This window comes from Cariama cristata, unplaced genomic scaffold (assembly GCF_000690535.1).
Source record: "Cariama cristata isolate BGI_N322 unplaced genomic scaffold, ASM69053v1 scaffold6666, whole genome shotgun sequence".
NCBI lineage: Eukaryota > Metazoa > Chordata > Aves > Cariamiformes > Cariamidae > Cariama > Cariama cristata.
The window spans coordinates 54,552-67,425 of record NW_009622609.1 but is presented as its reverse complement, the minus strand read 5'-3'; the positions used below and the strand labels follow the sequence as shown (position 1 = coordinate 67,425).

At 51.3% G+C, this 12,874-nt stretch overlaps 1 protein-coding gene across 1 annotated transcript in view; it reads left to right on the top strand.

Annotated features, from left to right (window-relative positions):
• Positions 1–5: 5 nt before the first annotated feature.
• Positions 6–12,874, top strand: part of LOC104163387 (heat shock factor protein 1-like) — a gene marked incomplete at both ends in the record, with an annotated part of 65,250 nt that continues 52,381 nt past the window's right edge. The window contains 1 exon segment of the mRNA XM_009702388.1: positions 6–68. Within this exon segment, the coding sequence (XP_009700690.1) occupies positions 6–68 (63 nt within the window).

Below are 12,874 nucleotides of genomic sequence, written 5' to 3'. Positions count from 1 at the left end.
CTTTCCTCACCAAGCTGTGGACCCTGGTGGAGGATCCCGACACCGACTCGCTCATCTGCTGGAGCCCGGTGAGTCCCGGTGAGGGGACGACGCGGCCGAGGCCCCGGGGCCGAGGCCCAGGCGTGTCCGCGGCCTCCCCCGGGCTCTGGAGTGACTTTCCCAGCCGCGGGCCTGAGCCTCGCTCTTTACCGGTGTGTCACAACATGGGAGCGGGTTCCTGTGACTCTCCAGGCCTCGCAGTCGCTCTTGCCCGCTCTTAATTAGAGGTGCTGCCTCCTTCCCCGGTGGTTATCCCGCCCGTGCACCTCATTACCCCAGCGCCGCAATACCTCAGGGGCAAATGAGCTATCCCGTGTGCTTGAAGAGAAAAGAACAGCGTCCAGATGCTCCTCTAACTGTTTCCATGGTAGGGGAAGCTCCACGGCTTTTAGTCGTGTCATTATAACCGCTGTGGTACAGCCTCTGCAGTTTTTCTGGTGTGTTTCTACAGCGCTGGCCTGATTTGTGGTTGCACCAGTCATGCAAGTCCCCTTTTTCCATCTTTTCTGGCCTCTCGGGGAAGTTTAAGGTTTGTCTAAAGGATCGTGGTATCCGGAGCCAAGTGCCACGAGCTGTTTTTTGGAGGCAGTTACATCTACCCTGTTTACCTGAAATCAAATGGAAGCAGTTTTCTTGCTCTTTGGTTCTTAACCTGGCAGACCAAACAGTTAAGTAGAAATAAGTTCGTGCAAATACTCAATTCCTCTCTTTCCTTACTACTGTATCGCCTGGCTTTGACCACGGATCAGACGTTTGCTACCAAAACTACTGAGGGAGGAGAAATGTGGTAATAATGGTAAGAGTGGAAAAGGACTGTTGTACAGAGGTTTGATTTCAGATGGGCGTGAGGAGCTGAGACGAGCGGAACTGCTATTCACGCTAATAAAACGTGAAAGATAAGGACCAAAATAAAAGCATAAACGCTCTGGGAATGTTTTTCCGTAACCCTTGACCATAGCTGCTCTCCAGCAACTCGAACTGTTTGCTTATCTGGCTCAATGTGGCAGTAATGAGATGAAAGACCGGCGCTGTCTGTTTGCTGCAGATATTGCATTGCTCTTAACTTTGCAAGTCATCGCCTCTGAACAAACGCCCTGTCCTGTTACTGGAGCAAACAAAGGTTTAACGCCTTATGTTTAATGAGTTTGTATTCACTTTTGTGTTGCTGAAACACCGTGAGAAATGGCGTTTAGGGGCAGGGGACGAACGGTGTTGCTCTGTTCCCGGTGCCTTTGGGAACTGCAGTGCACGGGCAGGTCTCCTTGCTCCTGCGAGAGATGGCTTGGGGATGCTGTGAGAACTTTGGGCCTCTCGACGCAGACAGGTTTGCTCTTTGGACGGTGTTTAAGTTAAGCTTAACTGCCACTGGCAATGCGGAGTAATCTCCGTGGGATTAGTATGCAGATCAGTATGCCTTTGCAAATAGGTGAATGTATGCTTTGCTTATGTTGACAGGTAAAGAAAGTTGCCTACATATTTACATTTCTCCTTGCCCAAAAGATTTTTGAGAGTGTCCTGAGCGGGGAAGGAAAGAGGTGCTGATGTTGAGGCTGGTGTTCCTGACAGCTCACTGCCATCCCTTCGGCAGTTCGCTGCCCGCTCTTCTTTGGGGTTATTGCTCATCGGGACCGTTCTGGTTTGTAACGTGACTACCCCAGGCTGTACTGGCCCACCCGGGGGGCTGCTGCTGGGAGCTGAGAGTGAGGAGATGGGAAAGGGAGATTCATACCTGGTTCTGCATCTAACGAGGCCGTGTGCTGGGTGAGGTTGCTCTGCAGTAGCTGTCCAGGTACATGTTCCTGTCCTGTGCTAAACATGCAATTTCCTGCTTTGTTCACAGAGTGATAAACTATCGTTATGTACTGCCCGTGCGCTGCTGGGTGGCAGTGCGCCTGAAGAGCAGTGCGATAGCTTGGACAGCTGGGGCACTGAGGTTCAGCCCGGATTGAAACTTTATTCCAAAGCAACTTTACGAGTCTGGTAGATTTATTTTATTTTTTTTAACTCCTTTATGCTATTGGTAGGTGGGTGAACCTTCTAGGTCTCGCGAGAGCTAAGTAAGCGTGGTCTGGACAGATAGAACTCTTAACATTTATTGTTAAGTCTTAGATCCTGGTCATCTTCACTTCAGAAGAAGTGTCGGGCGTCTGAGCTCCTTGTTGTTCCTGATGTTGAAAGTAAATGTTCTGTGAGTCGATGGAATCTGTGAAAACCTGGGGAAAGATTGGGTCTTCCCCTAAGTAGTTCTCTCGCTTCTGGATTTTACGGTTCATACGTCTTCCCCTAAGTAGTTCTCTCGCTTCTGGGTTTTTTGGTTCATACAGACCGTGGTACAGAAACAGAGTAGGTGATTATCCTCAAGCTTAGCTTGAGGTAAATTACTCAGGTAATCAGTAGTTTATTATTCTCTGCTTACTGTGTTTAATTCCTTTCTTTTAATTTCCTTTAGTAATAGATGGAAGAAACAAGCTGTAGGCGTTCAGGAATATGGATCGCTAAGTGGTTGCAGTAAGGAGAGGGATCTTTTATGTGCGTTTGAGGAGAAATCAACTCAGGAGAAAGCGGGAAAATAAACATAAGGGGGAGGTAAAGAAGCAGCATACACTTTTTGAAATATGTAGCTTCCAATTTGACTACTTTGAAGGTAGAGTCTTCAAATTTTATTTGTGATTCCTTGGCACACTTTTTTCCCTAACGTCCTTAACTTTGAAACTTCTCTCATCCCTAACGCTAACATTAACGATTCAAACCTCCCCCTGCGTGTAGTCACTGCGAGTCTGAAAGGCAGGATGGCTTTGGGGCATTTGTCCTGTCCTCAGCGTCAGATGCTGTGACAGACCGGTTTCTGCCTTGCCTCATCCACAAATCCTGCCCTGCTTTCTCAAGTGTAAGGCTGCCACTTTCCGTTCGGAGACTCTCCGATCTGCTAATCGCGGAGGCCAGAAGCGTTGTGGGAAAGCACCACGGCGTGCTTGCGCTGTCACCAAAGCCTCTCCCCTCGGTCTCGGGGGCAGGCTGCTGAGCTGGGTTTTCTAAAGGGCATGCAGATAGAAATGCGTTTTCCTCGGTGTTTCAGTTGCTTCTCACGTTTAAAGGTGAGATGGCACCCAGCTGAATTGCTGGGCAGCAAGTTTAAAAGGCAGATACGTCGTAATGTCGCTCACAGATTGTGTAATCGCTCCCCACAAAGATGCTGCACAGGCCAAAACCGTAGAAGAATTTGAAAAGAGTTCGAGGAGGACGGATTGTTTTCTTATAAAACACAACATCTGGATATAATTTCTGCCCTCAAAAGTACCAACGCTGCTGTTTGCTGGTATAAGTTCGTTAGGGAAAGTTGATGTTGTCTTGCTTAGGCTTTTCCCCAAGCGTGTGAGGTGGTATCTCCTCTCTCTGGACTAAGTCTGACGTGGGACAGCAGGTCTTGTTAACTCCGCAGCAGATTTCTCCCTTGAAACAACCAAGCTGAAGTATATTTGGGATACAAATAATATGGCTAATTAAAGACTAGTTTATTTGTGACTTTATTTGCTACATGTACCTCCCTCTCCAAGGCACGCGCTCACCTCAAGTAGAAGTTAGCTGCTGCCAAAGACCACCTTTGCCTCTCTGCTAGTGATCCTGGGGCCTCGGTGAGTGGATTCAACTTTTTGTTCTCCACGGGTTTGTTGTGGTTTTTTTCTTTCCCCTGGACATTTTTCTGTTGAACCGGTGAGTTTAGTGACTCATCCTGGTGCCATGACTGCTGGAGGTAATGGGAGAGTGTACCTGGGGGTGGTGGGAAGAGGAGGACAGCCTTTGCCGGTAGCAGCCACCTCTTTAAATCGAGTTAGTTGGAGGGTGGATGGCGTGTAAATCTCTGGAGGCTGGGAGATGCTCTGAGGAAGCAGCACTGCATTTGCTCTGTTGTTAGAGAAGCTCCTGCTTAGGTATCTGGCTGCTGTCAGGCGTAGACCTCTGTCCTGGCTTGGTAGGCAGCTCCTGGGTGAACACTGAACCTTCCCCGCCCGCTTCCCTTGTTCTAGCTGTAGCACTTGTCCTGTTCTTGGTGAAGAGCTCAGAGAAGGGCCCGAGACAGGAGGGCAGGGGAAGGAAGCTGTGCCGGCTTTGGTGGCAGCATCTCGGCTGCTTCTTTGGCTCATTTATGCAATGTCTCATGCTGTGTGCTGGTGATCTGAGGCTCTCCTCTTCCCTCCTGCCAGCCCTGAGTCTCGTCTGCATCCAGAGTGAGCTACACCAGGGAGCTAAAGATGTGGTGCTTAGGGACAAGGTTTAGTGGTGGACTGAGGTTAGTGGTTGGACTCGATCTTCAGAGTCTTTTCCCATCTGAATGATACTATTCTAAACTGGCAGGAAATTGGGTTTGCTTTTACTTCCGTGGTCTGGCATGCTGTGGGCTCGGGTGGGCGCTGGGGCCAGCAGAGGTGGGTCCGGGCCGCCCCTCGGCGTCAGCAGGGTGCTGGGTTGGCATGAGCACAGGTGAGGCTGTGCCTTGCAGTGAAGGTCTGCGAGATAGCCGCAGTCCTCTTGCAGTGGCTGGGTACAGGGGTTCTTCTGGTAGTTTTGGCCTCTCCTAAGCTAAATCACCTCCATGAAGAGGCAAATAGATGCCTGCTCGTGAGCGGGCAGGGTCAGAGCCTCACAGAGTCCCACGGACTGGTCAGGGTTGGCAGGGCCCTCTGGAGATCATCCTATCCAACCCCCTGCCAAAGCAGGGTCACCTACAGCGGTTGCACAGGGTCGTGTCTAGGTGGGTTTTGAACATCTCCCAAGAAGGAGACCCCACAGCCTCTCTGGGCACCCTGTGCCAGGGCTCTGCTACCCCCAAAGCACAGAAGTTCTTCCTCATCTTCAGACGGAACTTCCCGAGTTTCAGTCTGTGCCCATTGCCCCTTAACCTGTCGCTGGGCACCACTGAAAAGAGTCTGGCCCTGTCCTTCTCACACCCGCCCTTAAGGTATGTAGAAGCATTGGTGAGATCCCCCCTCAGTCTGCTCTTCTCCAGGCTGAACAGACCCAGCTCCCTCAGCCCTTCCTCATCAGGGAGATGCTCCAGTCCCCTCATCATCGTCATTGCCCTCCGCTGGACTCTCTCCAGTAGTTCCTGGTCGGTCTTGAACTGGGGAGCCCAGAACTGGACCCAGCACTCCAGACGTGACCTCACCAGGGCAGAGTAGAGGGGAGGAGAACCTCCCTTGACCCACTGGCCACACTCTTCCTTCTCGTGTTGGTGGTGAGTCCGTACATCAGCACAAGCGGCAGCGTGCAGTGTCACCCCTCGGAAGGTTTGCAGATGCGGGAAGGCAGGAGCAAGGCGAGGAGAGGTCTATTTTCTCTCCCTCTGCCCGGCTTGTCCTGTCCACCTTGTGATGGCTGGACCCTCTGCTGAGCCGGTTCCTCCTGACGTGGAAGAGCCGAGCCCGTTCAGAGGGGTCCTGAGGGCTGCAACTGGCAAAAGGTAAACGAGGGATGGAGCAAGACCTCCCTTTCCTTGCAGCTGTTCCCTGTTCTGTGGCTGGCCCTGCCCCCGGTGAAGTCGTGTCTTCAGAGCATCCCCTGTTAGAGGGAAGGGGTACGGGCTAGGGTCGACCGGGCGCTAGCACTTTCCTGTTCTATTACTCATCCTGAAGAGAGCGTCAGGTTCAGAGCCGTCAGCTTGGTTCTGTTCGCTTGGGGAACAGGGACAAAAGAGATGGGGAGGCACTGGGAGAACCCGAAGAAGCTCCTGACAGGGAGAATTAGGAGGAAGCTGTGAAATCTGCTATCCTGCCCAGACAGTCGGTCTTGTTCGAGTCTTATACCTGAATTTAGAATATGCTGAGCTTAGGGTTGCAGACCCTGAGCATCAGTCTTTGTATCAGTGGTCTAAGTGTAACCTCCCGCTGCTGGCAAAGCCTGTGTCCCCAAATTCCAGAACAGGAAAGTCCACGTGGTGAGGCACGGGGTGCTCCGGCAAGGCCGTGGATGTTACGGTCCAGCCCAGTACGGGCCTGGTCTGTAAGTGACCCTGAGGTCTGCCCTGGTTTAGCCCTAGAGAGGTGGCTGGACTATTTGAGAGGGTGACTCAGCCTTGCAAAGCAACCGCACGTGGAACAGCAAGCCCTCCCCGGCACGCTGATCTGCGGCAAAGTACGAGTGAGGTGCTGTTTCCGTGCGGTCGTGTCTCAGTCTAATGGCTCTGTTAATGCTCTTGGACGGTGGAGGGGAGCAGAGTGCATGAAATAACCTCGGCAGCGGCTTGTTTTGCCTGTAAACACGTACACGCTTTCTGCACAGCTTGCCAAATTCGAGGCCATCTCTCATGAGGTCAGTGCCGAGGTCCTCGCCTGCGCTAGGAAAATTACTCCTTGCTGAAACTGTCTGTCACCAGTTTGGCCCTTCAAGAGCGCTGGAGGTTTCTGGTGACTTAACCCTTGGTGTGCAGGAGACACCGCTCCCCTTCCCGGCTCTTCTCAAAGCCGGTGCTCTCGCGAGGCAAGGTCCTTCCTTTGATGGAGTATTGTATGGAAAATCTGAACGTACCGCATGCTGGAAATGAGGAATGTGTGGAAGAGTTACAATACCGGCACGCTTCTAAAGAGTTCTGATTCATGGCCTGTGAAAGTTTACTGAAAACCCAGGAACTGGAAAGAGGAAGAGTTTATAGCTGCCAAGCCGTGCACGGGTGAAATGTGAGGTTTTATCTTCTCTTTAATCCCTCACATGCATGGATAATAGCAACTTGCAGGGTATTGCAAGCGAGAGTTGGTCCGGTCTAGTATACAGGGTGAGGGTTTGTTAAGTAAGGTGTGGGACTTTTAATAAAATGTAATTCAACCGTTGTTCAGAGCTTTTGTTTGAATTACTTCTTTTCAAATTCTGTGTTTGCAATGCAAATTCCAAATCAAACTTATTCCTGTAAGCACAGTGATCAAAACAAAGTGCGTATTTTCACAGGGCAATGATAGCTGTAATCGTGTTGGATTTCCACTTGAATTTAAATCCAAGAATATGTGCCTTTAAAGGTGGGCGGTTTTTTATCTCAGTCAAGTGAAGAGGTGCATTTGGAATCACAAGGGCGAAGGTCCAGCGTTAGGTAGGGGGTTAAAGTGAGAGACTTACAAAGAGCTTCGGGAGGTAGCGCTTAACGGAGAACCTCTACTGAGGGCTGAAGAGTGCTGGTAGCCGAAAAAACTGGGACTGCTCTAAATGCTGCTCGGAAGGGGCTCTGGGGCCGTAGTCGGCTGACACATTGCAAAACCAGATATTCAGAAACTGTCCTTTGAAACTTTGGCTTTTCAGGTTTCTGCCGTGGTTTTCCCCTGTTTAAATAACTTTGCCAACTTTTTGAATGCAGATGACATTGCTTGTCCTCTTCCCGAATGCCATAGGAGCTCTTGAACGGCTTTGAGGAGCAGTTTTCCGGTAGAGGGATGTTTTTCTGGCGAAGGCTGTGTAGCGGTAGTCCTGCGCTGTCTTGTTCCGCACCCCGTTACGCCGGGCACTTCGTTTGCTTCCCAAGCGGCTGCGCTGCCTTGTGTGCTCCAGCGGATCTGACCGAGATCGCTCAGCTTCGGTCGCAGGATCCTGCCCCGTGTTTGTACTGACTCCGGTTCTTGTCGGACCCTCTAACGGACCGCCTTCCCACGCTAATACCTGATTTTCTTCGGTTTTTGCTATATTAGGGTGAAGGCTGCTCGCGGAGGTGTTTGGTGGGAGCCGCTGCTGGCCGAGGGTAAGTGCGATGATGGAGCCGGGGAGGAAGAGCAGCCGGCTCTCCCTGTGCCAGCAGCCAGTCGTCCCGTAGTTCCTCGTACCTCGTCGAACTGTGACCTCTTGGGAGCAGGAGAGAGATTCAGATAAATTGTGTACGTTTGAGTGCGATGTGTTTTACGTGCTGACGTTGGCTGCAGTTGCTAATCAAAACAATGCGGTCGGGGTTTGGGTCAGCTTGATGCAACAGAGCTTGGAAGACACCTTATCCCGGTAGATGTTGACAGTTTTCCCCGGTTTTCTGCGGTTTTGCTCATCAGAGAGGAAGAATGCTGTCAACTCTGCACCTGGGCACTGGGTGCCGAGTGCAGGGAATGCTAAAATGTTAGTTATAACTGGTGATTAACACGAATAAATTTCTTCAGTAGTTGATCTGCCGTGGAACTTAAAAATCTAACTCTGTTGGATCCCGTAGTAATTATATAAATTACTGGATAACTAAAATTACTGCAGGTCCCACTGTTATTTGGTACACCCTCCTGCCCAGTATTCTTGATTACAGAGGCTGAGGAATTTTCGCAGCTTCACGCAATGAAAATTTTTGTTTTGACCGACAAAGGGGTGATTATTCCTTGCCTTCTTCTAGGTTTAGGGCGTTCCTGGCCTTTTTCTAGGTTTAGGACTCCCTAGTCTGGCCCAAGAGGATTTCTGTTCTCACAATACCACTTCCAGCAAAGCGTGTTTTCACTTTCAGTTGTAAAGAATGGCGAATACCTAATTTTAGATCCCTTTGTATACACAGATGTTCCTCCTTTATATTTGGTTTTTCCCATTAGCGTTGTATTTTTCACAGGCTGTGCTTTCAGTTGCCTTTAATATGTTTTGTAAATAAAAGTGCAGACATCTTCACTTAGTTCAAAGTTCTCATCTGCCCGACTCCAGTAACTGCTGCACAGAAAACGGGTGACCCGTAGGCAGGTGAGAACTAGCGTAACATCTGCGAAGCGAGTGAAAAACCAGCAAAAAAAGTAGGGAAGTGTGTTGTTTGAAAATACTTGTGTTAAGTTCTAGGTGAAGTTGCTAGCTGGGCTCCTCAAGGTTCTCGGACCCTGTCTGCCGTAGTTCTCCTGATGTCGGCGTAAAAAAGGAGTAGCTGTGTGAAGTGAAATGAATAAAGTAGGAAGGCGTCGGTACCGCGGAGCCTTACCTTGCCGGGAGACTTGAGTAAGTCCCCAAACAGGACTGACTTTTAGGAGCGGTGTGACCCTAGTTGGACGAAATGCAAGGTTGTGCAAGTCAGTGATTTTTTTTTTTTTTTTTTTTTTCCGTCTTCCAGAAGTTCATTAGTTATGCCCAGAAATAGTTGTTTCTTTCTTATGAATTTGATCAGGGTACTTTTCCTGCTTCAAACCCAAAACCACGCTGCTGTGGGTGTTTTATGTGTGCGTGAGCTCCGTTACCTGATCTGGTTCACAGCGTGGTCCCCAGAAACCAGCCGGGTTTGCGTCGGGAGCAAGCAGTGGTGATACCTGAATACCTTAAGCTGATACTTTGATGTAGTTTAGCAATGTGAACCCATGGTCTGAAAGTTTTATGTTTTCTGAGCCCAGCACAAAAAAACAAACAGCTGGGAAAAGATAAAGCCTAAATGAGAGGGATCGTGTGGGTATGAACTTCTCTTAACAAAAAATTGTAAATAAAAAATAAGGAGGGTTCTGGGTCTGCGCTCTGGTAGCGTCAGAAAAAGAAACGTTTGTGGCATCACGAAAGAGGTTTCAAGGTGGAGTTTGAATAAATACGTGAATGCAGAATGGGCTGAACCTGGTCACCCGCAAGGTCTCTTTGCATCCTGCGCCGCGTGGGTAAGCGAGGTGCTGCTGTATTACCTGCCGCTCGGCGAGCTCTTGCAACACGGGGTTCCTCGTTCTTGCCTTCCCAGGACGACGGTGAGCAGCGGGAGCCGGTGATGCTCTGCCACGCTTGAGCACAACAGGGCCGGAAAGCTGCAGAAACAGCGCTATGGTGAACAAAAACAAAAAAATGGGTCGGTTCAGTGGGTGGTTTGTCTGTGGTTGCTAGAAGAAGGCCTCGTGTTGCTCAACGGCTTTGACCTTGGTTCTGCCAGCACTGTGCGTGCGACAGAGGGATTTTTCTGGTGGAGTGTGCTTTTTAACTTATCTGTCTGAAAACTGCCTGCCTGCTCTGCTGATGGCTGAACTCTTGGTAAACTGGTAAAATCGCAGCTTGGAGGTTGCTTGCGTTGAGTCCCCTTGCGTACGAGATTGTCAGCAGCTTACAGATTTGTTTGTGTTTTTTACTGTAAGCTAAAGCTCGTCTCTTCCACGCCGTTCTGTGCACGCAAGAGGAATGTAGTCGGAGCCCAGGTGATGACGGGTGTCTAACAGCGGTGTAGGCGAGCTGTATGAAAAGTCAGTCTTCAAAAAGTCAAGTTTCAAATCTCCGTGCTGGAAATGGTGACTGGTTTAGCTTTTTGGACTGGCGCAGGGTTCTCCTTCCGTCGCGCTGAAGCTGGAAATCCTGCGGTGACTGAACGTAGCTCGTGCGCGATCGGCACCGAGCACATGCTCCTCCTGTACAGTGGTCGGGAAGGAGAATTTCTTTCCTGGGATTACATGCCTTGTTTCCCAGATGTTGCGTGAAGAGTCTGTAAACTATTCCCTGCAGAGGCAAACACACGGCCACGGAGGTCTGGGTTTGTCACGTGCAGTCTGGATTACTGAAATCCCGTGGTTGTAACGGGGTGGATTCTTGAGCAGCGGAGCCAGTGCAGTGATCAACCCCTCCGTGTCCTCTCTCCAGCGCTTGGCGGGTGAACTGGTCCAGCTCCTTGGGTGTCCCTTCCAACTGGAGATATTCTGTGATCCTATGAGCTGTCTGGCCTTGCAGAAAACCACCGTAAGGTTTCTGTCGCTGAATTGGTGACTTAGATCAAGTCTTGGAGAAGAAGGTGAGAGGAATCTGTGGAGCGTCATGGTCTGTGCAAGGTGATGGGAGCGTACAGCTGAGATCAAGGGGAAGGAGAGGGAGGACAACTTTTCGATTACAGCACATTGACACAGAGGTTCTGCTCATCCAGCCTTACCCCGTCCTGAAACTAAATACGATGATGTGCATAGACCCCAGCTAGCGCCCTACCCGGCTGTGCCAGCCGTCGTGGCAAGTACCTTGGATCCAGGACCTCCAGTTCCTTCAGTGGAATGGCCTGCTTCTGCTGCCACGCTTGGTATTGACTTTACACACTGAATTTTTGCATTTCTAGCCAAAAGTATGTAAGTATTAGCAAGGATAGGCATGGCAGTGCGGCCTTGCCTCTCGGGCAGCTGTACCAGACGTAGAAGGTCACACGAAGGCTGGCTTTCGCTGCGGACGCCATCAGGGCTTTGGTAGCCTCGGCGCGGGTACGCTTAGACACAGTTCAGCTCCGCGTTAGTTCTTAAGAACTTATAAATGTGCTAAACTTGACAGGTCCTAGCGTGTGGTGAGGATACTTCTAACTGTGTCAACTTCGGTTCTCGCGACTCCCCAACCATCTTCAGCCCAGCTGAGTACAAACGCTTCTCCGTCCAACGCTGCGGATGGCAGGTGGGTCTCCTCCTCTTAACTACATATGAAGGACGTCTTCTGAACAGCGAGTCCGGTGCTGATAGCAGAAAGGTTTAGTTTTTGGGTGTTAAAAGGTGTGTCTTCAACGCTCCTCTGCCTACTGGAAAATGAAGCCGGTTCATTTTGCTTTAAGTCATCAGCGTTTCTGCTCACAGCGATGTTTGTACCTACCCTCGTACGGACACAGGGTTGTGGGGCTGCACGTGTAACTACGCTGGGGAGCTGGTCCTGGTTAAAACTGACTAGACAAAAAACTTCGATCGTGGAATAATTTAGGTGAGAAGGGACTTCTGGTGGTCTGTAGTCCCAGCTCCGGCTCGGAGCAGGATCAGCTCTGGGGTCAGAGCGGGTTGCTCTGATCCTGACCTACGCTTGCTCCTCTGTATCCCAGCACCTTGCAGGTGAGGTCCCCGCTTGTGCCTGCCCTGCGGCTGTGCCCCGCTCCTGTCTCTCCTTCCCTTACAGAGCTGCTGGTCCTTGCTGCTCCCCGACACCCCGAAGCGCTCTCCTCCCCAGGCTGAGCAAGCCCTCCTACCTCAGCCTCCCCTTTCCAGGCAAGACCTGCAGCCCCATCTCCAGTCTGGCTATCCTCTGCTGAGTTTGCCCCAGTTTATCCATATCTTGGTGGTACTGGTGCCCCAGACTGTGGGCCCTGTCCAGGCAGTATTTAGCAGGTGCTGTGTAGAGGGGGATAATCCCTCCCCGTGATCCGCTGGCTGTGCTCCTGTCCTGCCCAGGCTGTCGATTCGTGCAGCCCGGGGTGCTGCTGGCCCCTTCCCTCTCGCAAAGACACGCTGCCGGCACGCTCGGCTCTGCCTGCTGGGACCCCCGGGTCTTCTGCGCAGGCAGGGCCACCACGACAAACTGCCTCTGTTGTGGTGAGACAGAGCAGTTAGTGCCGGGCTCCCGGAGCTGAGGTTAACAAGGCTGAGTTTCTCACAAAAGTTGTTGTATTTGGAACAGGAGGGATGCGTGTTTAGGAGCGGGATTCAAGGTGCCCAGCAAACTGTGAGTGCCCTCTGGCCCCAGCACCACGCATTTTATCCAAATGGTTATTAATACGTGAGCAACCCCTGGAACAGAAACCAGAACCCACAGTTTCGCTCCCTCCGCTTCCACCCCTCCTTGGGAAGTCGCACCATTGGCCTCTGGACCAGGGTTTCGTCTCCTCGGCTTTCTCTTCCTCGCTGGCCCCCGGGCCGTTGCTGCGTCTCCTGGGAAGCCACCAGTCGTGGGCTTCCGAGCCGGGTGTTGGGAGCAGGTCGTGGTGCAGGAGGCATCAGCCTTTCCCCCTGCCAGCGGTGATCCGAACATCTCTGAAATTGTCCGTACGTCCCTCGAGAAGCCCAGGGAAACGCGTGCCGTCAGCTCTGGCTGCTTTAGGTGGGCAACAAGTGCACCGCTACGCAGGCCTTCAGGTGCTTTGGTTTGGTGAAGCTTCTTACTCGGCGCTCGACGTGTACAAATGCTGAGTAACCTGAAGGGGTGAGAGCTCCTGAGCCAGTTTGGATGCTGCCAC